The sequence below is a fragment of the Acipenser ruthenus genome, chromosome 28, assembly GCF_902713425.1.
Source record: "Acipenser ruthenus chromosome 28, fAciRut3.2 maternal haplotype, whole genome shotgun sequence".
NCBI classification, from domain to species: Eukaryota; Metazoa; Chordata; class Actinopteri; order Acipenseriformes; family Acipenseridae; genus Acipenser; species Acipenser ruthenus.
Genome location: NC_081216.1, coordinates 205,441 through 233,316, shown reverse-complemented (window position 1 = coordinate 233,316; position 27,876 = coordinate 205,441). Strand labels below are relative to the sequence as shown.

The 27,876-nt window shown below is 39.9% G+C and overlaps 2 protein-coding genes across 6 annotated transcripts in view; one reads left to right on the top strand and one right to left on the bottom strand.

The window, feature by feature from the left end:
• Positions 1–683: 683 nt before the first annotated feature.
• LOC117435043 (integrin alpha-3-like) overlaps positions 684–27,876 on the bottom strand; it is a 39,684-nt gene continuing 12,491 nt past the window's right edge. The window contains exons 1-25 of one of the 5 annotated variants that reach the window (XM_059002736.1): positions 21,204–21,264; positions 11,927–12,054; positions 11,573–11,658; positions 10,970–11,219; positions 10,721–10,813; positions 10,258–10,465; positions 9,571–9,764; positions 9,196–9,284; positions 8,899–9,038; positions 8,649–8,732; positions 8,117–8,184; positions 7,511–7,650; positions 7,275–7,421; positions 6,778–6,878; positions 6,352–6,517; positions 5,919–5,993; positions 5,380–5,459; positions 4,890–4,967; positions 4,341–4,443; positions 3,784–3,960; positions 3,267–3,377; positions 3,062–3,175; positions 2,708–2,806; positions 2,259–2,384; positions 684–1,057 (exon numbers count right to left, since the gene is read on the bottom strand). In XM_059002736.1, the coding sequence (XP_058858719.1) occupies positions 890–1,057; positions 2,259–2,384; positions 2,708–2,806; positions 3,062–3,175; positions 3,267–3,377; positions 3,784–3,960; positions 4,341–4,443; positions 4,890–4,967; positions 5,380–5,459; positions 5,919–5,993; positions 6,352–6,517; positions 6,778–6,878; positions 7,275–7,421; positions 7,511–7,650; positions 8,117–8,184; positions 8,649–8,732; positions 8,899–9,038; positions 9,196–9,284; positions 9,571–9,764; positions 10,258–10,465; positions 10,721–10,813; positions 10,970–11,219; positions 11,573–11,658; positions 11,927–12,054; positions 21,204–21,235 (3,057 nt within the window). In that variant the 5' untranslated portion in view covers positions 21,236–21,264 and the 3' untranslated portion in view covers positions 684–889. Of the gene's footprint in view, positions 1,058–2,258; positions 2,385–2,707; positions 2,807–3,061; positions 3,176–3,266; positions 3,378–3,783; positions 3,961–4,340; positions 4,444–4,889; positions 4,968–5,379; positions 5,460–5,918; positions 5,994–6,351; positions 6,518–6,777; positions 6,879–7,274; positions 7,422–7,510; positions 7,651–8,116; positions 8,185–8,648; positions 8,733–8,898; positions 9,039–9,195; positions 9,285–9,570; positions 9,765–10,257; positions 10,466–10,720; positions 10,814–10,969; positions 11,220–11,572; positions 11,659–11,926; positions 12,055–14,311; positions 14,590–14,923; positions 15,053–21,203; positions 21,265–27,876 lie in introns of those variants that run through there. The other 4 variants (XM_059002735.1, XM_059002734.1, XM_034057920.3 and 1 more) reach the window with 4 other exon arrangements.
• Positions 19,319–23,581, top strand: LOC117434799 (homeobox protein Dlx3b-like). Its single transcript, XM_034057460.3, has 3 exons — positions 19,319–19,789; positions 20,736–20,920; positions 22,407–23,581. The coding sequence occupies exons 1-3, from the start codon at positions 19,468–19,470 to the stop codon at positions 22,719–22,721; spliced, it is 822 nt and encodes a 273-aa protein (XP_033913351.1). The 5' UTR covers positions 19,319–19,467; the 3' UTR covers positions 22,722–23,581.

Here is a 27,876-nt window from a genome sequence, read left to right as displayed (position 1 = left end):
GAGGCAATACGAAAACAGACACCGTGTAAGATTGTCAAGCAAAGCACACGTTACAGCAGACGCTACTGGCAGTGAAGTGTTTTACTAGCATCAACGCAGCTGTTGCCAGTACAAAACATTTTTTTTTTTTTTTTTTTTTTACATAACTACTTAAATCCCTCTCTAAACGTAATACAATATATTGTACTGAACCCAGCCAGTCATACCTACCCGTTGCTATAAAATATAACAGATATAAAATAATAATAAAAATAATAATAAAATAACCTGACGCCAGTTTTTACCACCCGCAGTGACGAGTGTAAATTGCATTTTCAATGACCAGCAGGCGGCGCTAAAGAGTGTTATTACCAGGTGGCGCCAACTGTGAGTCCGCCACTAACACCTGTGCGCAAGGACAGGACATGTTGAAGTGAGAATGACGGAGTGGCGAGTTTGTTTTTTACAACTATCCCCTTAACTACTTACTTGAATCAATTACACATTAAGGTCATCGTTTGTTAATTATTTAATTGATCATTTCTAAATAGCCCTCTGGGACCCCCTGCCTTAATTCAGGCTGCACAGTAAATGAATGCGTTAGTGAAAAAGTGTAGACACAAATCAATATACAACAAAAATATAAGGGTTTTGTAATAGTATTGTAAGCTTATGATGGAATGATAAATAAAACAACGTCGACGGACTTGTTAAATACTTTAATAACATACCTGCAATTTCTATTCATTTTTTTTTAAATCTATAATGTAGTGGTGAACATTATAATAATATATATATCTTTGTTGTGTCACAAACGGGACGTGCTCAGGTGCAGGCGTGTCGCCCAACTCTTGTGATTGGTGTAGCCTGTGTAAGCGTGGTCCTGTAGCAGAGGGGTGGAGCCTCTGGGTCAGTTGGAATAATGGTGCGTTTCAGTCCAGTTCGTTATCCAGTCCTTTTTAGTCGGGCTCTTGGTTAAGAAGCCTTCCTTGTACTGGCAGCGCTCTTCTTTACGGATTTTCACTGCGTGGTACTTTGGCATTATTCTGTAGTAGCTTTTTCTCTTAAAGAAGCCACACTGCAATGTAAAAACAAGAAGAGGAGCCATTAGCATGAACAGATGGCATGACGTCTGTGTAAAGCATCCACTCCTAAATAAAATCCTCCAGTGCCAGTGTAATAGGTCTGGTCATATTTGTATTTTTATTTGTCTGAAAAGCAGCAAAATTCAAATCTCAACTGCATGGTGTCCATCAACCATCAAACTCATTACAGAACACTTTACAGTTCATACAGTAGGCTATCACCACTGAAATATATACATTCATTAATTTAATTTCTTTCTAGGAAATATAATTTATTGGTAATAGTATTAACATTCATCAAAACACAAACACATATTAACAGTTTTCAAGCACACACAGGAAGTGAGCCTGTCACATGACCAAGAGAAGAGGGTTAATCAAAAGATTGGTGAAGTTGAAGCGATTCACAAAAAGCTGAAGGTTAGACAGCAGATGGACACCAAAGAGCATCGAAACCAGTTCATCGCAAAAGAGGGAGAAAATCAGACGGTTATTTCGGACTGTTAAACAGAAACATATCCCACTTTCGTGATGGTCTTCTGCCCTCACAGCAAAATGGGCTTCTGGTCATCTATTAAAAGTGCCCAAAGCATTACTACCAATGACCCCCCATGAAATGTGCCCGTGGCCCCCTTCTCGGTCGTTCTCAGTTAGCCTCTCTGTCTCGGAGGGCTGGATCTTCATTTCTGCTTTGACCCTTGGCCTCGTACATTTCCCTCCTGCTGGCCTGCTTGAAGAAGCCACACTTGCCGGGGGAGGAAGCAGGTTAACCAATGCAGCTCTATACTGTACCAATACTGAGAACCAGGCAAGCGACTGGACTACCGTACACCCAGATGATATGCTTCAAATTATACCTAAGAATTAAACTGGCCGACACATCCTCACTGTCATCTAAAATATGGCAAGTTACCAAATTATTAATCTAACCCACTAAGAGTACTGCAGATCTGCGTTACACCTATCAGAGAATTCAGAGTCAAGAATTGTCTTGAAATCCACTGCTGCAGTTATGTATGTAGTTCCTTTTTGGGCACAATCTCATTTCAAAATGTGCTACCTACACCTTCAAAAATAATTTGAACACACAGCATATTTAACATTACCATCAAATTCCACTAGGTGTCAGCATACACAGTGAAATACCTGGAAGAATACAACAGGCTTGTGCGAGTCAAGTTAAAAGCCCTCTACCTTCCACAGCAGCAGTATGATTAATCCCAGTAGCAAAATTCCTGCCACCACAGCCACAATGATAATCCACAGTGCAATATCCCCAGGAGTCTCCTCTAGGATTTCAGAGTCCACTTCCAGGATAATCTAAGGGGAGGCAGAGCAGAGACAGAGCTCAGGTAACAGCAGAATGAAAGACATGGTCAATACAAACTTCCCTCACTGGCCCCTGAATGGATAATCATTGCAGCTTAATGAGCAATGGTTCCCAAAAATACTGCTACCAATGTAGAACAACCGACTGGGACACTGATCTGCAATGGTGACTGCGACCACATAAGTGTGTAATCCTTGTGCTGACAAATTTTTTAAATTGTTATATAAAACTATATAAACCAAACATTATCCAAGAAAATAGTCAACTCCCCCCCCCCCCCCCCCCCATTTCTTTTTTAAAAGCTAGTCCTCACAGGCTGCGTCATCGCTGTCATTTCGATCGTTGGTTTCTCGGTGTCCAGTTTCAGCGTGGCTTTGGTGTTCACCGTCACACGGACTACGTCTGAGTAATCCTTCGGGGATGCAACCAGAAACAACAAGTCACTCACTCAACTGTGACAGGCCCATAATTCACAGAGGAAATCCTGGGTCACTTTCCCGCCAGTGTAAAGATATCCACTGCAGCCTTATAAATGAACACTTTGGATTTGATAGTGTTTCATAAGATTCCTAGAACTCATGGGCAAGTAGATTCTGCTTCCCTCAACCGATGCCTGTACATTTGTAAGTGTTAGGCACAGATGCTACCCTGGACGGGGACTCCTCACCTCCAGTAGAGTGCTGTTCCACACTCGTGCGCGGACGATCACCGTGGCTTTATTGGTCATGTTGAGAAGAGGGCAGCTGAAAGTGATGCAGCTCGTGGTGTTTTGAAAACAGTCCTGAATGGGAAACAGGAATTAATTGAAATCAGTATGAAGAGCACTGCAAGACATACATGAATATTCCCAGTTTTCTGTATCACGCCCTTACCAGAGACACCGTTGCTTTTCCCCTCTTTGACATTGGCAGAGTCGATCCAGACTCAAGACCCTGAGACAAATCAACCTCCCGTCTTCTCCTGCTTGATTCTCGACTTGGCAGCTAGACACAAAAACACAAGGAGAGAGGATTAAGGTCATTCTAGAATTCAGGCGGAAAACTGGTGTGTCAAATGCTACAAACAACTAAAATTTGTAAATAGATAATAAAATCATGTTTTTTCTCTCTCCGGAAAAGGAATACAAAACTACTTTGAATAACTTTTACATAGTATAAACACAAAAGGGGTGGTTTCAAAAAATGTTAAATCCATGTTGGTAGAATCCACATTCTCCTGACTGCAGTGGTTACACAATGGTCATCTACCCACTACTGTTTGTTTCTAGTCCATTGTATTTCCATTACTGATGACCCTTTTGGTGCCACTAGTGCTCGCTAGAACTAGTGTCGCTGTAGATACAGCAGACAAGCAATGATGAGATGCCAGGACAGGCCGCTTTACACTCACTGCAAGATTGAGAGGGTTGACGATGTCTCCTTTTGGAACACAGTGACTCTCTGCTGTTCCCTTTGTCACAATCTCAGTCAAGTACAGCAGCCACTTGCCATTGGAGACTTCATAGGGCCAAACAAACACCACTGCTAGGGTAGCCATATCTCCCAGGGGCTCCCCTTTTACTGCAACCTTTGGGGGGGAAAAAAATAGCAGTTAACAAAATAATGCATTAGTACATGTTTAAGGAGATAATGGATAGGGTTAGGGTTAGTGCAATTAGATTTAATTCAGTGTCATAGATTCTGTAATCATGCATACCTATTGAAGAAACAGAATTAAAAGGTTCTTTGTATCCTATAACTTTTATATAGGAATCTGCTGAACTTTTACATTCCCATTACCAACCCTGCAAAATTTGCAATACTGAAAAGCACCAGACGCCTGCATGCTACACAATTACTCCAACATGGACTGCCAGAATTGATAGGGGAGGCTCACATCTGATACATAACATTATATTGCCACAGAATTAATAGATTCACACCACAGCGAAATAAATTAGAACTCGCATTAAAGGTGTACTCCACTGGACTTCCCACATCTTCTGCTTTCTTCATGGCTGATTCACCCATCACTGACCCACTGAAATAGGTCAGCTGTCTTGCTTTGTCCCTGTAACACAATGCAAACAAAAGGGACACATTTACATTTCTGATTTCTAAATGAGAGCTTGAAGTAAAAAAACCTCCGCGATTTACATTGGCAGCATGTTGAGCAGAAACATTCAAGTGGTTTCCAAACTTCAGGTCAAGCAGATCAAATGTATGGGTAATGGCATCAGTTCAAGACAAAGCCAAAAGTGTAACATCATGTAATCAAAAAAACTACATAGTGATATTGCAAACCTTAATATTAGCACAGGATGCAATTAAATATGTTAATGTAACATTATTCAACAAGTTTCATTTCGACTTCATGAAGCAAAATGAGTTAATTGTATAGGGTGATGCAACACTTTAGACCATAGCTGTATATATGGGTGCAGAAAGAAGATAAAAATAAAAACTTACTAATCAAAACTAAAGATATGTGTTAGTTATGTGACTGTGAATACTCACACGGAGAAAGAGGCTTGCACCGAGTACTGTATCAGCAATACGACAGGCTTGGGATTCAGGTCATCCTGTTCACTCTGTCTGTAGGATACAAGAGAGGAGATACATGAAATCTATTGTAATAAAATATCCCTTTACTTCAAATCAGAGCTTCCAACTGCATATGAGGGATGATGAATGCCAGCTAATATATAGCCCATATTGGAAATGCTAATGTTGTAGGTGTTTAATCTGTAACGTGTCATAGAAACACCATTTAAAAAACAAACAACTCTTCTTTCATTCTTGAGCTATTAAAGAAATCATTTAGATCCACCAGCTTTCACAGCTGAAGTCCTAGCAGCATGACCATCTCACTGAATGATGTGTACTACCTTCAAGGATGGAGGCTGGTGCCCCTACAGTTGAAACTACTTTGGGGGAATGAAAATTGGACAGAAGGTCAAACTAGCAATTGAATAATACTGGTAGAAAAGTGCATTGAGAGACTCACGTGGAGAGCTGGAGCATCACTTCAATCTGATGCGTGTTGAGGGTGATTCCAGAGGCTTCAAAAATGAGCCGGATCGTTTCCTGGAAAAATAACAAAGTGGCAGGTAAGTGGACCTGAAACCTCAAAATCATAAACGTCTTCAGACAGTAATACCTGGAGCATGCATCAACCATTTAAAACATGAAGGATGGCGGTGTAGAAGCCTCACATCAATCATACACCTAGGATAACAATGTTTAAAGTAGTGAGCTCAGGGTAGCTATGTGATGAGCCTGTGTGGTCCAGTGGTTAAAGAAAAGGGCTTGTAACCAGGAGGTCCCCGGTTCAGATCCCCTGAGCAAATCACTTAACCTCCTTATGCTCAGTCTTTCGGGTGGGACGTAATTGTAAATGACTCTGCAGCTGATGCATAGTTCACACACCCTAGTCTCTGTAAGTCGCCTTGGATAAAGTCATCTGCTAACTAAACAAATAAAGTATGAGAGGGATTATTATTTAGGATGGCTCCTACTGTAATCTGCCAGTGTAGCAAACTGTACCTCCTGTTCGCTTCTGAAGGGGTTTCCCAGTTCACAGATTACTGTCTCTTCAGCATGGCACTCAATGTTGTTATCCTGCGAATACATGTGAAATCAGCCTTGCCATTAAACTATGCAGTCATTTCCAGGATTTAATGCAATCCCCTTTTTTTAGTAGAATTTCTGTGTGTTATTTGCGGGTGGCTCATCATACACTGTACAAGGTGCACAGTATACTAGGGTTATAGTATTCTATACAGTATATTACTGTATGTTGTTTTTGACAGTACACACTAGCTACCATGTGTCCAATACACAAGTGTGTTTTATTATGATTTACATGCCAACATCAATAACTTAAGATTTATTTTTTTATTGAAACAGTCAAGCAGACAAATTTCAACAAAATACCTTTTTTCCCCCCAGACTATGTAGTACATTTGTGGCTACTTACTGATCGGACTCCTGAATACTGCAGCGTTGAGGGGAGGGTGATGTTGAGGATGGCTTGGTGGGCATCCTCAGCTTCACGAGTATTTGTGCACAGATTGGTCACGTTCACAATGAGAAGCAGCTTCTTCACATCAGGGCTGTACTGCAGCACTTGCTTCCCAGCCTTGCTACTCAGGGAGGGCAACAAGAGAGGAGGGAGGAGAGAGGAAAACTCATTGGTACATGTAGGAATTTCAGAATATCAAACAAGTTATTCAGAAACTTTGTTACAATTAAGTCCTAAAAGCTCCATCTTGAATGCTTCTCTTAAGTGCTCAATAAACCACACTGCATGAGAGACACAGTGATTGGAAACAAGTTGCAAAGGCTGCTGGGTGATACGAGTTGCTGGGAACTCCAGCTTTACATATCTCAAACAAAAGCACACCTGGGCAGCTCTTCTTCGGGGGAGAAGGCGGCGAAAGCTGCCGTTATTTGCAGGTTACTCCGGCACTTGTTGTCGGCCCCACATTCTTTCTGGAAGTGAATCTGAGAGAAAATGCGATGATTTTCATTCCATGTTGCATTTAAGAATCTAAGCTGGTGTTGCTGCCATTGCATCTTTGCAAAGTGAAGTTTTGAACACTAGTGCCGATGGCCTACAACAGTACTATAGTGTGCTTGATTCACACCGTCATGTTACCAGTGTGGTACCATAATCAAATGCATCCATCATTTCAAACAATTAATTATAAATGATGAGGTATAAAATAAATAAAAATAAACTAACAATAGATAATACTTTCACAGATTTGGACAAAGTATCATTGTATCTGCCGTTGAGCTAACATTGCCTCATCGTACAGGACAGTTGAATTATAGTGCCACTTCTGCACTGACACCGACTATCTACTGGTAAGACCCTAGATTCGCCATCTCATCTACCTCTTGGGTGTCTTGGTGGTTTTGCTCTTCGCTTAACACTGGAAAGGCATCCAGGCTCTGAATGCCCCTGTGTGACCTTGCCTTCGTCTCATAGATGGAATAGTTCAGGGCAAACTCAATTGAGCGCAGTTTGTCTTGAATGTTATCCTGTAAGGGGGGACAGAAATAACTACCGAGGCTAGTAATAAGAGCGTAAAATTCAACTGTTGATAGGAAAAGACGACAACACTGCTTACTGTAAGTATGAGCTTGATGGTCTGACATTTGGTCTCCGGCATGGAGAAGAAGCCCCGATAGACAGATGGAGAGCTGGACTTGAGAAACTTCACTCGAGGAGAGCGCCGGTCTGCGTCTGCTTCCAGCCTGTACTTAAGAGCTGCAGAATGGAAGACATGGATTTCAGTATTCTTCTACAGGCTACTGCTCTGGCCAAAGCTTCTGCAGCATCACCCGATTGAATTAACTAAGTTTGCTTCATATAGTCGAATGAAACCTGCTGAATAATGATATGTTAACATATCAACAAAAACTGAAAAAAATGTGGCATTATGAAATCGAACTTTGCAATATAATTTTGTAGTTTGTTTGATTACATGATGTTAAATAAAATATCAAAATTATGTTCACATATATATTATATATATATACATATACACACACACACACATTATATATATTAAATGATGTCTCAATTCTAAAATTCTAGGTAATGCAAAACTTTTGGTCATAGCTGTAAATCTATCCATCTATATAAAGCTCTGTAGGTGTTTCCTGGAATCCTTATCAATATAACAATCAAAAGTAAGAGAATGAAAGTTGCATTTGAAATTGAATGTACTCACTGATGTTGTTCTGAAAGTTTGTGTTTCCATTGCTGAGAATATAGGAGAGGCACAGCTTCACCTTAATACTGGAAAACAAAAACAGAAACTGAGATGTGGGTGGGAATGCAGCATTTGTCCACCAGATGGCACCAGTGTGCGTTTCCTGTAAATGTTTTTCAGTATTACACTAACTCTTGAGCACTTAATCCTTTTGTTTAATTATGAACTGAAAAATAGTGCACAGCTGTATTTCGGTGCCTTTGGGCAATTTTAAAGAAAATAATTTTAAAAGTTCTTTCTTTGTTCTATCAACCTGCAAAAGTTCCGGTTTGAATAACACAGAAAAGATGACTCAAATATTGGGCTATACTAGTGTAGGTCATGTGTACTGTATAAGTACTAGCGAGAGTGGCACACATCACTGGAAGGCAGGCACAAGCAAAGCCTATATCTCAATAATGGAGCAACAGAAACATAAGGGGTTAAGGAAAGCTCCTATTATTTTGGCATTTAAAGCTGGTATCTGCTCAGTTGTGGCGAATGTACTAACCAGGAGTCATTGGTACAGTTGGCAGGATCCACTATTCTTGGGCTCACAGTGAATGTTTTGGAGAGCTGGATAACTGGACGGGCTCTGAGAAAGAAATGTTCAAAAGATGAATTACCATCCAAATGAAGCACCATCCTTCCACGAGAAAAATGCAGGTCACAGATTCCACAGAGACGAGATCTACATGGGTAGCATGCTCAGTACAATCCAGGTGGTTGTTCTGTATTTCCAGCAGGCCAGTGTAGTCTACCTGAGGAGGGCGATCTTATCATCCAAACTGCCCACCAGTATATCCGGGTAGGAATTCTCATCTACGTCTAGGCCCCCGTTGATGGAGTAGCCAAAAGTCTTGATGCCACCAGTGCCAATCTCACTGCCGTCAATCACCTGCTGAACACACATTTAAGTGTAAGAATCGTCCTACAAAACACCAGGTTTAATATATAAAAAAAAAGATTGACTCGGGTTGGTGGAAAAAACTAAAATAAAATCAGAACCCCTAATAAGTGCCTGAAATGTAGCCGTGCTGGGCTGGAGAAAGACCCACCTGTCTGGCTTCTTTGGAAAGGCCCTCCTTGCTGCTCTGGTAAAGGAACACCTTGCCAGAACCGTCAAAGGGAGCCCCAATGGCAATGTCTGAAATAAGCAGCAGTTAAGCACAGTGAGTGATACGAGAGACCCAGAGAGGCCTCCAACCTGGGGCTGTGTCCTTTCAAACAGCCAGGAAACTTCCAGGCCATGGCTCAGATTGTTGGTTTTCACTGTTTCTAACTTACTTTATTATTAATTATTATTGCACTTTAATGATCTGTTACATACATGAACCCAACTGCAACCCAATTTAGATTCAATAGAAAAACTTTCATAATTCAGTATTTGAGAGGTTTTTTGTGTCTGGACTTTGCCTATGTGGGGGGTTTACCTTCAAAGCCATCCTGGTTAATGTCTCCAACGCTGGCAACGGCAAACCCGAACCCTGAGCCGCTGACGCCCTTTAGGACCAGAGTGGGAGTATTCTGGAAAACCCCGCCCTCATTCATGAATATGTAAACGGCCCCTCCTTCCTCCTCCTTCCTGTCGAAATAGAATGGAGCTCCGACGAGCAGGTCCTTCCAGCTGTTTCCACGACAACACAAAGACAGTGAGTGTGATTAAAGATTCCTTAAGCTCACCTGCTGGTGCACTCTTAGCTTTGAAGTGAGAAGGTGGTTGAGAGTTCAGATGGTTGACCCCTTACATGTTCTTCCAGTCACGTGTGTAATAGTAATTAGTAAGGGAAAGCACTGCCTAGCACAGAGCGGTGAGTAATATTCCAATCACGTTAGCATTTTAGCCCACACAGCATACAGTTAGCAAGTCTAATTTAAATCAAGATACCACCACCCCACATCCCACTTAATGATAGTTAACTCCATGCTCATCATTAATGAAAATTGCCAATTTGTAAGCAGGTTTAACAGACAGCATCTGTGTTTTTGACTATGGACAAGTTTAGCTGCAATGCCAGTAAATTCAGTTTCACTCCACAAACATGGAAGTCACAAGTTAATAAACAAAAGGCTTGCTTGTATTTAAAAAGGTAGTTAGGAGAGAAGAAAGAACTACCAACCCATCATTGTTGAGATCTGCTGCCGCAATACTGTTTCCGAAATACGAGCCCACTTGTTCTCCGGACAGCATGGTGTTGAACCCAATGTCAATATCTGTGTTGATATCCATCAGAAAGACTGCTCCCTTGTGGGAAGCTCGAGGAGCACCAGCTAGAATGGTGTATTTGTCAGCGTGAAGAACATTCTTTTCCTCTCGTACCGAATATCCTGGAACACAAATCACACAGGGAAGAATTGACAGCATGCATGTAAATTAATGACTACTATTAATGACACTTTGCATAGTATTATCAGAATTGGTTAAGCCGTTTCCAAGATATAACCTTCATCAGGTCCACCACTTGGATAAGTAATAATTGAGTGATGTTATGAAAGCTGGGACTGGGTGCAGGATTAGTCTGAACCTGGGTATAATTTGAATGCATTTACTTTGGCTCGTTTTTGAAAAGTGAAATGCATTACCGATATAGATGTTATTGTCGTCTGTGTTGGGATACTTTCTTTCGTACAGATCCCAGAATGCTTCAGGGTTCCACCAGGTCACGTCAACACTTCCTGCACAGACAGAAAAAAAATTGAGGATGCAAAAAATATTTATTTAGGAAACAATTTAACAAAATACGCACATCCCCCCATTTTTTTTAAATCTCTTTATTCATCTGATATAGACTAGGGGAGAACCCCGCAATGAGCCCCTCCCCCCTTCCCTACCTTGCCACGTGAAGCTCCCGGGGGTGCCGATGTACACTTCTGTCTCTGTCATGCCCCCTGCAATGCCCATGTTGCACATGCCTTCGCTGCTCATGTCATTGGCAGGGTTGCACACCTCATAGTGATGCGTCTGCCAATCATCATCGGGGTCGTAGCTCAGATTGTTCCCTCTCACAAAGCACTTCCCAATCATGCGCCTCTGCTCTTCCGAGCCCGACATCAAGATCTTCACGTAGCGGTGTCCGCAAGCCTGTGTGAAGCAGCAACCCATCCCAAACATGAAATATCTTCCAATACTAAATTACTTTACTGGTATGCAGGGTTCCGAGTAGAGTGTCTAGTACTACAGCTACGGCCAAAAGTTTTGCATAACCTTGAATTTTAGGATTGAGACATCATTCTAAAATAAATAAATAAAACTATATGAACATAAATTTAGATATTTAACATCATGTAATCAAAGATTCCACAAAATCATATTGCAAAACTTCCAGCAATGGTGCTGTTTGTGACTGCAATGCTACACCTTACACACATACTAAATCCACCAAAATAAAGAATATGTATGGCATTAGTTGTACTAACTGGTTCACCCCAACTCACCAAAACTCTCCCCCCATTGGGACCTCCTTGACTGGCCACAGTGACTCCCAGCCACATGTCCTCCACCATTTCCTGAGCGGAATTGACTGGAAGAAGATGACAAGGTGGGTGCATTAAAAGGTGTGGTGTTCAAACATTGAAACACTTCCCTTGTCCAAAAGTCTCAGAACCCCATTTAAAAGGTTGTCAAAGCAGTTTGTTCCCAGTTTAACATTTACAGCTTGCCTTTCCCTTTCCTCCAAAATGTGTGCAAAGCAAAAACCAGACACATGTAGGTGTCACACTGCATTTTGAGAGAGTCTGTGTGGATACGAGAGGATATGACTGAGGGATAAAAAGTTTCAATCTGCCTACCATTCTTAACCAGCTCAACACGGGTGCAGTCTTTGGTGTCTGTGGTGATGGGACAGTAATAAACCGCCCCAGTTTCATTAACTTTTAGTGCTGGGTATGCTTTCTCCTTTGGGGCTCCAGTTAAAAGCCTAAAAAGAAAGAACAGAAGATGTTTAGCTGGAAAACAAACAGTTTTTTTGTATTATACTCCCATTGCAATGGACCAGCAGATTTAAAAGAGCTGTTGTACCAAAAGCTGGATACAGGATCTGATCTAATCTATGTCCCACCAAGAGATGCTTATGCACCATCTAGTTATTCAAATATCCACCTTAACGGTGCCAATAATGTCACTGCTGATCTGACAAGTCGAAATGTCTAGTGGAGAAAGTGACCATTCCTCAATATCTGCTGCCTCAAACTCATTGATTGACAGCAATCATTGATTTGAACAAACTAGACATGGAAGCATCCAACAACCAAATACCTACTATCAGCCCTATATTAAAGTTGGGTCAGATATACCCAACTGACATCACTGTACTACGTGCAATACATGCTGTGGGGAGGTTTCTCATTGCTTATTTAATTTGCTGCCTCTAATTTAGTATTTGCAGATGTGCTGTGTTGTTTGTAGTTTGGGAGGTATATATGTAAAGTGCTACACTATACAAGGGCATTTGCTGGGTGCTGTCACTTGCTTTTATTTCATTTCTCTCTCTCTGTGGTTAAATTGGGTTTCCCAAACAATGCTTCAGTGACTCACCTGGTTCACTCAAAAGGCATGCAGGAAATATAATAGTATTCAAAGGCAATTGACCCTTTTAGATATCAAAGGGAACGGAACACACACACTTATTTTTTCAGAGAGCAAACAAGTTACACGTCTAAATGGTACATTAGCCATCATCACTTAGAGACAACAAAACAACTGACCCGAGTGTTGATTTACAAATGTTTGCGGTTGCAGGGGAAGTCGTGTGTAATGGCAGCTCAATACAGAGAGGTTTACTAAAGAAAGCTTAGCTCTGTAGCTTTACAAATACATGTGTTTCAGTTGAGCAAATCGTAATGATAGACGCCAGTGGGGAAGGTGGGCAACCCGTTGCCAAAAACAATTATTTAAAAATGGCAACACCTGCCGTAACACTGCCAGATTCAGAGTCTGCAAATGTGTTCAAACTGTTCTGGAGGGATAGGAGAAATGTTTGGTCGGAGGGTAGCTAGAGTATGCATTAATAGAACATTAAAAGAGACAGTTTTAAAGTATTTGCAACTTAAAACCATTCTTTGATATTCAGTCAAGAGGAGGCTCCGATATGGAGTGCCCTATCAAAGGGTGATCAGAAATTATTATTATTATTATTATTAAGTCATTTAGCAAACACTTTTTACCTAAAGCGACTTACTGCAGAGTCACTTCCAATAGGACCTCAGTTTTACATCTCATCCGAAGGACGGAGCACAAGGAGGGGAAGTGACCTGCTCACTTGTAACAAGCCCCTTTCTCTAACCACTGGACCACCAAGATTGTGAGAAGGTCGATAACCTGTTTTGTCTGGAGCCTTTAATGACAATGAAAAGCAGATCCCCGCCCCTATCTTTAATGCAGGGAAAGAAATAGTTATATATCATCATCAATAATAATAAATAATAATAATAATAATAATAATAATAAATGGTCTGTCAAACTTGACCAGACAGCCATTACATTTAAAATAACATCCAAAACACAAACAAAACGAAAGCCACGACCTCCGCTTTAATTAAAAACAGATAAAAAAAAAATGTAACTGCGATTAGTAAAATAAGCGAAATGATTTCCTTGGGTTTAAACAATGAACAAACTTTATCAGACACGGCACATGTCATTAGGTCCAACAGTAGAAGCGATGAATGAATGTGTAATTCACTGTGAATAAACGGATATTACAGTGCAGTGCAATGACAGGTGACAAAAGCACCCAATAATCATAGACGCCAAAGATGCGGCTACCCTCCCGTTTCAAATGCAGGGCACTATTTCGGAAGGGACGTTGGCATGTGTCACTCCAGGGCCGTTTAATTTCTTACCAAACAAAAACAGCCTTCAAAACCGTCTTCCAACTGTAATTAAATGCCAGCATTGAGATATGGGGTGTTTGTCCACCAGTGTAGCAACAAGCGCCAACTATTTATGTGCAGAAAACATTTTATTTATTGAGAAGAAAATCCTATTTGCATAACTCACCGCCAAACACGAACAAGCTGTAGGCCTATGCACAAAAAATGGTTTTCCGAGTCGATGCCCACGGTGTGGCACACGCACCTCAAATAACTCACTGAACTTGCCCTGCTGCAAATGGACACAGCGTTAATTACCCAGGTGTTCGTCGATAGGGAACGAGTAACAGTGTTACTACTTACAGGTATCGTTTAGCCCCTTCTGTCTGTTTGTGCAGAGCGACGGAAAACCCAAAGTAACTGCCGCTCGTCTGCCCTTCTTTGACCACCGGGAATCGCGTGTCTATGTTAAACCCATGGCAGGTTTCAATCCCACCGTACAAGGCTAATAGAAAAAGGCAAACATCCAGTGAGAGCAAGTGCATTTGATCAATAGTCATGTTGCTTCTCGCTCTGATCCCGGATCTAATGAGCGAGTGAAATATTTATTCCTTTGTCTTCTGAGCCGCCCCCGCTCCCTGACCCCACCGTCCCACAAATGAAATACATGTCTCGTGCCCGGACTGGGAGCGAGCGAACGTTTGTGTGTGTGTGTGTGTGTGTGTGTGTGTGTGTATCCTTCCCCTCACTCAATACACACTTTAACCCACACACCCACTGAATAAACCGAGTCTTTCAATCCAGTCCGCGTTACACTTGAGTTCCGGGGAAACGGCTCAATCGAAACACCAAAGCCACTGCTGTAACGGAGCTCTTAATAAAGAATACAACGTCACTATACTGTAAGTGATTAGTTTTGCAAATGACGGAAACGATGACTAACTGCCCCCCAACCCCTTTTGCCAAAATACGTACCCTGTGAGGCTATTGCTGGAGTCATATCCTGGCTTTCTTATCCAAGCAGTAAACAAGTCCATTGCATTGAAAAAAATCCACATCCCGCTTTATTTTAATTAACAAATAGCCCTTCTTTGCAAAATGCAATTCAATCCTCGCGCTCACCTGCAGACAAACCTATAGCCCCCCCCCCCCCCTACGCTCCACACACCTGATCTCCGACTCAGGATGTCACATTTCTCCCAGCTGATAACTGATCCACAATGAAACATTTCATCTTTGCATTACTGTAACCGGCTCGCGGGAGCGAACAAGGTCTCAATATTGACAGAACCTGCAGCCGTTGAACTCAGCGAAGACGATTGTTTCCCGAAGCGCATAAACACACAACAACGTCACAAGATCATTCCCCACTTGTCTGAAGCGCTCTGTGAGTGAATACAGCGCTGGGAAACGCAATTCGATCGTGTCGACTCCAGAGACAAGCAGTGTCCAGTGAGACATGCATTTCTTACTTTCACTGTAAAGCATTGCCAAGTATAGTACATTCACAACAATCACACACTAATGATGAAATAATGACATGCACCTTCCGCACTGTACCTTCCTCTATAGGTCTTTATTGGCAACTTCTAGTCGACTTTATTCCAGAGTTGAGTGATTTTATTACAGTATTTTGAAAGCTCCTCAAAAATCAATACAATCCAAAAGAACCGTACGTCTATTGCACAAGGTAAAACTTCAATAAATCGTTCACTGCATTATTACATAGTTTAAAAAGAGATATTTCACTGGAGAATGAGGACATTGTAACAAACTGTTCCAGGTGTTTAGAAGTCATTTCCACTCAGCGCCACCACTTATCACTGTTGAAAAACCGCTGGGCTAATTGAAATGGCTTAATACTGAGAGATGCTAGACCAAACCAATTAAAATAAAAAATAAAATAAAACAAACACGTGCTACATGTAACACACACTTGTGTACATCAGCTGTCCCTGGCAAATGATACATTTGCTATACAACTGGCATCCGACAGGAATTCTGGGATATACAAAAGCTGCATCTCCCCGATTCCATTCCAGAAAAGAGACTTCACTGCAGGATTTCAAACTCGTGGAATTAGAGGCAGGAATCACTGCGAAATGGAAAATTCTGAATGATACATTTATATTGTTCTTCATTGGATACAGTATATCATACAGCACTGTAAATTATTGAACTACAAATACATATCTTTCAGCCACAATGCAGTACACCTCTGAAAATGAATTTCCAAAGCGTATCCTGAGATTTAATTAGCCACTGGAAGGCATGCATACCTGGGGTATGTTTCCAACATGCTTTAAGATTTGGTAATGATTTACAGAGTGTTGCAATTACAGCGGCTTTAGGCTGAAGAAAGCAGAAAGATAGCTGTAGGAATGTATGTGATGTGTCACCTGCTGGCTAAAGCAAACAAGTGCACTCCACTTAATTGTATCAGTAACTGTGGGTCGTTTTGCTTGTGAAGTGAGCCCAGATTAAATTTCGCAGAGGCGTCCCAGATAGATAGATATATATATATATATATATATATATATATATATATATATTATATTATATATATATATATATATATATATATTATATATATATATATATATATATATATATATATATATATATATATATATAATCATAGTAAGGGTTTTATCTGTCATATTCTTTAGATTAGCCAACGTGTCTTTATGAATCAATAGCCAGAACAATCTAGTGAAATGCTACTTTGCAATCAAGTTTCCTTTCATGTTGCTGGCAATACACTGTTGTGCACTAGATAGCGCTGTACCTTTCTAATATAAAATACACTTTAGCTTCACTACACATAGATATGACAGGCAATTGGAACTGAGCAGATTGTCAAATTCATAGCAGTAAGACCTGGCACCATGTAACGATCTGCCCTTAGTTTCCTGTTGGTTTTCCTGCAGTACACTGCTATGCAGTAGATGTTGCTGGCGCGAACTAATATAAAAAAAGACGACACTTCGGCTGATTTAGGCTAAACTACAGAGAAACAGCTACCCCTTGTGGCTAAAAGGCGTATTGGCAAGTGCATACTGCAAATGATTTTGCGTTTTCCTCATACCTGCATCCCTTTTGTTGAACACAATAATAGATGTCCCTTGCATCTATTACTAAAGTAACAATTTCTCCCTGATAGTGCATTGTGGTAGCAGTTTATAGAGCACACCCTAAAAACGATTTGACAAGCTGGCACAAAGATTTTCCACTGGCACGACACGCAGAGATGGATCAGCTATTCAAAGCGACTCAACTTCTCTCCAAGGAGTCTATAAATAAGGAAGCAGTTGGAATCCCCATGCAACATTAAATAGCTAGAGATTCCATTGCTTTCCATAAATTATTCAAGAGCACCACTAGGTGTCAGGCTTGCACAGCTAATCCAGCTACAAAGGAAATGTCACCTTTGTAGTAACCGTTTCAGGGTAGAATAGGTTTACCGTGAGTAGCTGCACTTGGAAAGATTTGCATAGGAGAGCCAGACAGGCGGAGTTAGACACAGCAAAGCTGCCTTTCTTCCTCCGGGCAGAGAGGATACAGTCTAATCCCCCGAGCTCCCTCAAAACACGAGTTTTGCGCGCCACCATTCGCAAATCAAAAGCATGTTATTTGATTACCGGTCTCGCTCAAGACGCCACGATTAGTCAACATGTAATTTCAAACACTGCAAAACCACTGGTCTCACAGATATTTCCATCTGCAATCACACAACGCCCACCACCGCCAGGCAGCCGTGCAGCCGTTCAAAAGAGCGGTTTATTATGCCGTACTTCAAAATATCGGAGGGGTTGTTACTTGACATTAATGGATGTGGATTTTTGAAATTCTTAAAAATCAACAAAATACGGAGTGTTGCTATTTGTTTCACCGCCGTGCGTCGCTGTTGTACTGCGATACCGCAGCTCAGAAAATCAGACTTTAAAACTCTAATGTTGGTATTAGGCTACTTTAGCCTACATACATTTCAAATACAAAAACGAGAGAGGATAGTTTGCATTCGCGCTTTGAATATGGTCCCGTTTTGTGAGCTCTCAGAATTCCAAAGCAGTTAAACAAACCATTGTTTGTTCTACAGCAATCCGAGCGCTTTTTCAAACCAACAGGTGTTGGTTTACGCCTGGAGCGTATAGTACCAGTGGAAAAAATGCCAGCCTAGTTCAGTGCCTTAGAAAGGTTCAGCTGTATTTCAATTTTAAGACAAACTGCTCTTGTTGGTTCACTAGACAACATCCAAAACACAGCTCAGACGTGGCCCACTCTGACACGACGTTCAACCTTTGTGTCCCAATGATCAAAAACAACCGTTGTTAAATAAGACAAAACACACAAAAAACCCCTAAGCGCGGGTTGTGTCACGCCTAACTCCTGTAAAGCCAACATACCAAAGAACCCCCCGAGCAAGCTTTGAAATGATTCTTATCAAATCACTCCCACTCATCAACATTTGTGTTATAAAGGCTACGTTCGTTGGTAAAAACCGTTTCTTAGGATCAGAGTTTCTCACGTGTAACTAACATTATTCAGAACCTTTGGCTATACCTACAATTTTTTGCATACTGAAAAATAAAAAAACAAAACAAACTTCATTGCGGCCTTAAATGCAAAGTGAAAACAAATGAACTATTAATGTTAATATAAAAATAATTTAGGCTATTTTATTATTATTTTTACCTACCGATATTTTACCAGTAAGGAATGGAAATATATAAACACTTATGTTATTATTAACATGACACTTCTTAAAATAAATTTAATAGTGTGTGCGCGATATTTAATGAAAAAAAAATGGTAGGGCCTGGTATGCAAATTGCTACTACATTACCAACATTTTAAAATATAAATGCTTAAGAAACCCGTTTAAAATGGGATTAGGGTTCAAATAACCTTATGTACTTTACAAAAATATGACCTGAAACGTAACTAGAAGTGTTTTTGTTTTATTTTATTTACATTTTACTTATTAAAAGGCACTGCACTAGACGTTAGTCGGGAAACTCGATGTGGCTACAGCTTAAAACCTTTCAAAAGAGATAATAGATATATAGATACACACACACACACACACACACACACACACAATTTATTATTATTATTATTTTTACAGGGCTAACACTCTTCATCCTCTAAACACTGTATTTAAAAATTGAGCCTTGGCCCCGGAAAGTTTAGTGTGGGACATCAGCGAGCGGGGAGGAAGGGAGACTTTGTTTAGCCTTCTGGGCAGAAAAGAAGAAAAAAAAAAAATTATATATATCTCTGGAGCCAATAGGAATTTAGTATCCACCCAAGTCTCTGTAATTAAGGGTTTAACTAGGCTGGGCTCTGCTACCCAGCAAGCAGTATAACTCCGAGATCTTGAGGCGAGGAGACACCCTGCGGATTTATACTTGTTTAGACTTCAGGAACGAAAGAACATTTTGGTGGTTGCCTACATCTTCTCACTGCAACTGTATTTTTGACTTTTTATTTCTGGGGGGGTGGGGTGGCGACGCAACATGAGCGGGACGACTTTTGACAAAAAGATACCCAGCATTTTAAGTGGCTTACCGGGTTCTATGAGCCGTCACCCGGCTTCCAAAGACTCTCCGACTCTACCAGAGTCTTCCGCGACCGACATGGGTTACTACAATGGACCGCACGAGTACTACCAAAGCCAGTGTTACTCACAACCCATGAATCCGTACACCTATCACCCGTTCAACCTCAATGGGACGGGTGCGGGGGCTTACCCCACGAAAACTGAATACCCATATCATAATTCATACAGACAATATGGACAGTACATCCGAGACCAACAGACGCCACCACAAGACACAGGTAAGATTAATTAGGACAGAAAACTTGGTTCACTCAAACTTGTTTGAGCGTGTCTGTCTATAAAACGGATATAGAAAAAAAAAGGTACCGGAGGAACTAAAAAAAAAAACAACTAATAGTATTCAAACCTAAAACTGTTATTGATTATGTTCGATTTAGGCAACTGGTCAAAATGCAACCCTAACCCCAACCCTAATCCTTTTAAAAACAATATCGCGTCGTTGAACAGATGTCGGCTGTACCCGACGTGTTACAGGTACGTTTATTTTTGTTTGCTGGAGCTGCCCAATATCGAAATGAATTCATAGTGACGAAAACCGCAGGTTCGAGAGCAGCCATCTGTAAACTCAAGAATAATGTTCTGCTCACCCACACAGCAAACACGTTCCTATGCCGCTACCACAAGCGCAATACCTTCATATTCTTCAAGAACTGAATAGCATATTGAGATCACTAGTCCAGTATCTGACTGCAGTATACAATATACATTTTTAAAACATTGATCTTTCTTAAAATCGGTTTATAATAAGAATACTACTTACGAATGTGTTTTCGTTTTGTTGTAAGAAGTCGTGACGTCGTGCATTGGGTTTATAGAAAACGAATCACAATATCGTAACCTGTTCGCATTTCTTACAATACAACCCGTATAGGCTACTGTAAAGAGTGCGTGAAATAATCAAAATAATGCCACCATAGTAACCCACCAAGCGAAATCTAGAAACCTAAATTATCGTACCCCAAGAAAAATCAGCAACAAAATGTATGTAATAATGATAATAATAATAATAATAATAATAATAATAGCAACACTAATAATAATATTCTAGGCTATTAAACACCAATTGTTAGTTTTTGCCAGAGATATACAATGCAAATGTAAAACTATATAATATATATCAATTAACGTTTCCCCCACCACTATTTTCATTTTTTTCTTCCCCAGTGAAAGAGGAGCCAGAGACTGAAGTCAGGATGGTCAATGGAAAACCGAAGAAAATACGCAAGCCCCGAACAATATACTCCAGTTACCAGCTTGCTGCGCTGCAACAGCGGTTCCAGAAAGCACAATACCTCGCTCTGCCCGAGAGAGCCGAGCTAGCGGCGCAGCTCGGACTGACCCAGACACAGGTAAACTACGTGGCGAAGACGCTTGAATAGAAAAAAATGCAGTCTAAAATAAAAACTACAGTATCCTACTAAAACGCCGTGTATAATGTAAAACTACAAGTTACAAGTAAATAGGAAATGAACACACTGTAGGCCTACAACAGCAACTCCCCCAACGTTAGCCTACTATAACAGTATAAAAGGGTTATAGCGTAACACAACAGTAAATAATGATAAATAAGTGTTTTTTTTTTTTTTTACATGTAAAACAAACAACGCAACGTATTGTGATAGGGTCACCCACCTGCGTACAATGATATAGCAAGACATTTCCATCAATAAAGCAGGACATGAAATATTATACAATATATCAGTAACAACGTATTGATTAAAAGCAAATTAAATTTGATTTGGTTACTGAGTTTTAGAAAACTAAAAAATAAAAAAAATAAAACCGCAAGAGTTTTTTTTTTTTTGACCAACACCATCCCTATTCATCCGATCAGTAATTTATTTATACGTGGGAGTAATTGTCAACATGAATAACATATTAGTTAATCACCGAAAACACAATAATAAGATACAAAATAGGTATGTCTCTAATCTTAGAAAATGTCGCACTAATAAAATACAAATAGAAAAATAATAAGATTGCTGTGTGTGTTTATATTGTATGTTATTATTATTTGTTTATTTAGCAGACGCCTTTATCCAAGGCGACTTACAGAGACTAGGGTGTGTGAACTATGCATCAGCTGCAGAGTCACTTACAACTACATCTCACCCAAAAGATGGAGCACAAGGAGGTTAAGTGACTTGCTCAGGGTCACACAATGAGTCAGTGGTTGAGGTGGGATTTGAACCGGGGACCTCCTGGTTACAAGCCCTTTTCTTTAACTACTGGACCACACAGCCTCCCAAGTCAATATGTGTATATATAAACACACACAGCAATATATATATATATATATTATTAGTAAGCTTATCCAAAATTAGGCTGTTGTGCTTTTTTTCAAGATTATTAATACATATTCCAATTTAAACTCAAATAGAATTAGCCTTTTCTGATTAAGGGTAATTATAAATTGCAGGTCATATCTGAAAATGGGGCAAGAATAAAGTAGAACCATTAAAGGCGTGTGTCCAGAATTAGGTTTCAGCTGGAACTGTAATTTTGGCAATGCAATCGTATTATTTAATTGGACGACCTGTTTAATGGACCTAAGTGCATCTCCTGTGACGCTGTAAGAGGAGATCACGTGCTTTACACATGAACACTACAGCAATCAGAGAAGGACAATGAAACATGAAATGCAACCCCCGAAATGAATGATGGCCATTCAGGCAGAAATATAGGTGTACTTTTAATTCTCATTAACACAGTAGTTTGATGTAGCTATGTTATTTTGGACATTTTAATAGCATAAATAAATAAATACTAAAAAGTAATTTATAAATCATGAAGTCAGAAGTTAAACGAATTTCTTCTCGTTCATTTTTTTTTTAGGTAAAGATTTGGTTTCAGAACCGGAGATCCAAGTTCAAGAAACTGTATAAGAACGGAGAAGTCCCGCTGGATCACAGCCCCAACGCCAGCGACTCAATGGCGTGCAACTCCCCCCCTTCCCCCTCCTCTTGGGACAGTGCCTCACACAACCCTTCCAGTAGGGGGCAGCTCCAACAACCGCCCCTCAGTTCATCTCCGAGCTACATGGAGGACTATAGCAATCACTGGTACCAGCAAGGGTCGCATTTACAGCACCCGGCGTCAGTGCGTCACACTCCGCCTCCACAGAGTGGCGGAGGAGCGGTTTATTCCTAAAGACTATTCCACAATTTTTTTTATGACACACTTTTTTTTTTTTTAAAAAAAACACACACACAGCAATAAGCTTACTTCAGTTAGAAGATCCATATTGCAAATTTTAAAAAAGTTAAGAATTAAGAAAATAATTAGATTATGCTCACACTACAATCTTTGTTGGTATTCTTTTATTTGTCCATCTCAGGATTTACCTACAAAAAGCAACACACGAATCTACTTTGTTATTTTCAGCAAATGATAAGCAACTATCACTATATTGTAAAATGTATTTTGTTTTAAATAACTGTCAATATTGTTCGCTCTTCTTCTCAATCAAAGCCCAGTGTTCAATTCTTTATACGGATTAAAAGGGCTTTTTTTTTTTTTTTTTTTTTTTTTTAAAGAAAAACCCAGCGTTTATTTAGGTGCTAAAATTCTCTTAACTGTCTCAAAAGTTTGGTTGTATATTTAAAAAAATATATATTTGTGGAGTGGTGTTATTAAATTATTGTTTATTGTATGCTTTTTGTTAGTTCGCTAAATAAAATAAAACTCCTCCAATCCCGTTTTATTTGAGAGCAGTAGAGGTATTAAAAAAAGTCATGAGATTTTGTGTTAAATAAGAAATCTAAAATGGAGCAAGTACATTTAAAAAAAATCTCAGGTTATTTATAATATTTTGTACAAAAGTCGATGTTTTAAAGCTGTACATATATGTCATTTCTTTTTGTACATAAAAAAGAAACCACTAAATACCATACTGTTTCTTACAATGGTAACTGCGATTGCACTAGGTGCCCAACGCCTTAAACAATTACGTAATTCAATAATTTTCATTGTGTTTGTATTCTAGTAATAAATTTGATTTATAACGAAAACATACTTGTATATTTTATGAATTGGTAAATATGTTAGTATTAAAAGAAGGAACTACACTTGATGGGAAACACTATACAACACAATATGCTAAATTGTGCTCAGACAGTCACCTGAAAAGGGATTCTGGTAACAGCAGGCGTCAATTTAGCTAAGATTATTTTTTCATCCTGGTTTGTTAGAATCAGAGAGAGATCTTACAGTGATCACAGAGTGAAATTATTCATTCTACAGCCCCAGAGCATACTTGGTATTTATTTATTTATTTAATAGCACGGATGTCCTGCAATTCCCTAGTCGTTATAAAAAAATGTCTTTTTCACCTGTAGATTTCTGCTGATAGCCATTGGAAATACTAAATACAGACCTAATTAAAAGTTAAAATGAATCATCCATGGACTGAAAAGAACCTTAACGTTTGTATTTTTTTTGACAAACCAAGAGAGCAAAAAATGGCTTTACAGATAAACACGTAAACATGCAGGCTAGGGAGGGAGACGGGCGTCTCTGTAGGGCTTGGGTGGGATATTATCGCAGGGTCAAGGCCACACATAGACCCTGGAACTGAATAAATAAAACCCGCTGGACGTCTGGTAAGAACAGAGTGAGGTTTTCAAATTGAAGGAGGAAGTTGACAACCAGTTTTAAACAACAGGTTTCAGGTGAAGTTTTCTTCATTAAAATAATAAAGTGCTGAGAAGTATGGCAAATGCTTAGTACAAGCATATTCACTTCGTACTTTCTGGGTGGAAAATAAAAGTTGAAAAATACTTGACAATCTTGAAACCGCAAAGCCTCAAAAGTGAAGTTATGTCGCCACGGCAAGGAGAGGGTTAAGCCTTCCTTCCTCCCTGGCGCTCTCGTTTGTTTTTAGGGCTGCGTGCAAAGCGGCTGTAAGAGGCGACAGGCACGCAGACACAGCGGAGTCCCTGGGTTTTATAAGTATTCTGTTGCCAGATAACAAGAAAGACAGGGAGAGGGAGGGAGCAGGGACTGCTGGTGTATAGCTGTGTAGCCTGTGGTCTCTGGAAGCTTACATACCTATCAGGAGCATCACAAAAAGTCTTCAGCCTTTCAAGAAGACTGCAATTTAACCCTTTTTTTGCCACCAACAAAGGTGCAGTATGAACGCGGTATGTGTTTGATTTGTACTTCAAGTTTCACCATCAACAAGTAGGATAGTGAATCCTTCTTGGATTTCTTCCCCAGTCAGCTTCAGTTTAACACTAAAATATAATTCTTTGGTGTCAGCTGACACTTAAATACCAATGCTTTCAGACCAGGTTGATAATCCTGTTTTGTTTGTTTTGCTTTACACATTCCCTAAGGATAGTTTTGCAACGATGGAGATTGCTACTGACCACAACACCCCTCACAAAGTTGTACCAATGCACCTCAATAATCATGACTGATAAACCACACTTGCCTGCCATTCAGCCCCAACCCCTAAGCCTATATGGTGGTTTTGAAACATTGATTGTTTTGCCGAGCCCACCACCATCCCCAACCCCACCAATTCTTGCAAGAGGCAATGGGTTTAAAATGAGTCAACAGTGACACTGCGCATTCTCCGTATGACACTTTTTAGATGGCCCCTTGAGGTATTTTATAAGCAGGTTGCTAGTCTCTTCGTGTTTTTTTGCTTTAAAAGCATGTCAAAAAGACAGAGAGCGCCCCACAGCTGTCTATAAACCAAGTCTGCCCCATACCCTGTCTCTTAAAAACACTGCCGCATACTTTGTTCCAATGCTTTAAAGGACTGCAACATGCGATGTAAACAGCAGATAGTGCAAACTTCCAATCAAGTGGATGGGTCTGGTAGTTAAAGTTTATGCTACAGGGTAGACCAAAAGGTATAATTTGGGACTTGTGATCGATCAGTCTAGTTAGCAACAGATTCTATACCGGTTTTTGAAATAATAAAATGATTCCTGGCTTTGCTGCATTATATATATATAATTTCATACAAGCCATGTGATACAAACTATCTGATGCCAAGACATTTCAGATGGCTGTATATCAGGGTCTATTAGATATAACACACACATTACACCCCCTAGTCTACCATTTATAAATGTGTCAGCTGCTGTTTCATATTTTTTTCCTGAGATTCTTATTTTGGTTTGTTGTCCATTTATGATTTAAAACAAAACAAGAAATTGACACTCAATGTGATCAGTTTTTGCACATTCATTTTTGTGAAATCCATTCAAATGATGAGATATCGTCAACACAATTTTACGGCAGTAGGCTATTTGCCAAAATGTAGACGGCAATTCAGGAAAACAATTCTGATTAAAGGCGTACACCCTGTTCAAAAACAGCAGGTCTAATTTCCTTCAAAGACCGTTTGAGTTATTCATCAATTCTTATTTTGAATGTGTATAAAGTGGTCTTCAAAATCGTGGAGCTGGTGTCTTTGAAGGACTGCAGTCGATTGACTGGCTGGGTAAGATTTAGCATAGTTAAGCGCATGTGTGTGAGTTTTGTATTTAAAAGCGTGTTCAGGTTCACAAAGCTTTGACTGATAAAGTGCAGTCTAAATAATTGGTATCACACATTACACTTTCATAAAAAAACATGAATCATTACTGTTTATGGGCATCGGCAGTCATGATGCAACATCCTTCAGGATTTTTGCCTTAATCTAAACAAATATTATTTTAAGAAGTACATTGCATTTTGGCAGCTTTTTGGCAGGTGGTTGCTTTTCCAAGGCATCACTCGTTAAAACCAGCTTGTGGAAAAGTTTATAAAAGTTCTAAGAAACCGGGTTTCAGCTAATAGCATTAGCTACCTAAATCTTGTTTTTTTAATGACTAGTTTTTTTGCTAGTGACTAACAAAACAAATCATGTTTAAATAGGCAAGAGTATTTTAGCAGTTATCAAGCTAAACCTGTCACTTAAAATGACAAGTACAGTAGAATTTGCTATCACGATCAGCTGAATTTGCTTTAAAACAGTGTTTATTCTTGCAAACAATTTAATTACTGAAAGTCATTCTGGTAACACTTTAAATGGCGGCAAATTCATAATGAATTCTGGCTGAATCACACGGGAATAACACCAGGATATCTTCTGTACTTCCTCCGAGTGCTTAAGTCATACGTTTTTTAATTTACTCCTATTAATAGATGTGGATTTAATTACCCCTATGAATTTCATGTTCCTTTGTAACAAATAATGTTGATCACAGATTGTGAGAAGTGTTAATTCATTCATGAATTATTTCAGAACTCAGAGGAAGTGCATAAGATTGTCAAGTGTTATTGCTGCGTTATTCAGTCGGAATTCATTATTGATTTGCGGCTATTATTTTTTTAAAAAGTGTTACCGCTCAAGTCAGTTGTAGTTAGTTGTACGCCCGCAGGATTTCTGTACCGACCCCTTAGCGATGGTATACTTGCTTGCGAGTACACCCACCCGATCTCATTCGAACTGGATGGTTGCGGAGTGAGTGCATCATCCATTGGAAGCAAATAAACTCCAGTAATCTTCAGACCTACAATATCGTAATTGCTAAAGCAAATATACAACACACAGCTCTGGAAAAATTGAGACCACTGCAAAATTATCAGTTTCTCTGGTTTTACTATTTATAGGTATGTGTGTGGGTAAAATGAGCATTTTTGTTTTATTCTATAAACTACGGACAACATTTCTCCCAAATTCCAAATAAAAATATTGTCATTTAGAGCATTTATTTGCAGAAAATGACAACTGGTCAAAATAACAAAAAAGATGCAGTATTGCCAGACCTCGAATAATGCAAAGAAAATAAGTTCATATTCATTTTTAAACACAATACTAATGTTTTAACTTAGGAAGAGTTCAGAAATCAATATTTGGTGGAATAACCCTGATTTTCAAGCACAGCTTTCATGCGGCTTGGCATGCTCTCCACCAGTCTTTCACATTGATGTTGGGTGACTTTAATCCACTCCTGGCACAAAGATTCAAGCAGCCCGGCTTTGTTTGATGGCTTGTGACCATCCATCTTCCTCTTGATCACATTCCAGAGGTTTTCAATGGGGTTCAGGTCTGGAGATTGGGCTGGCCATGACAGGGTCTTGACCTGGTGGTCCTCCATCCACACCTTGATTGACCTGGCTGTGTGGCATGGAGCATTGTCCTGCTGGAAAAACCAATCCTCAGAGTTGGGGAACATTGTCAGAGCAGAAGGAAGCAAGTTTTCTTCCAGGACAACCTTGTACTTGGCTTGATTCAATCCAAAGCTGCCAGATTCCAGCCTTGCTGAAGCACCCCCAGATCATCACCGATCCTCCACCACATTTC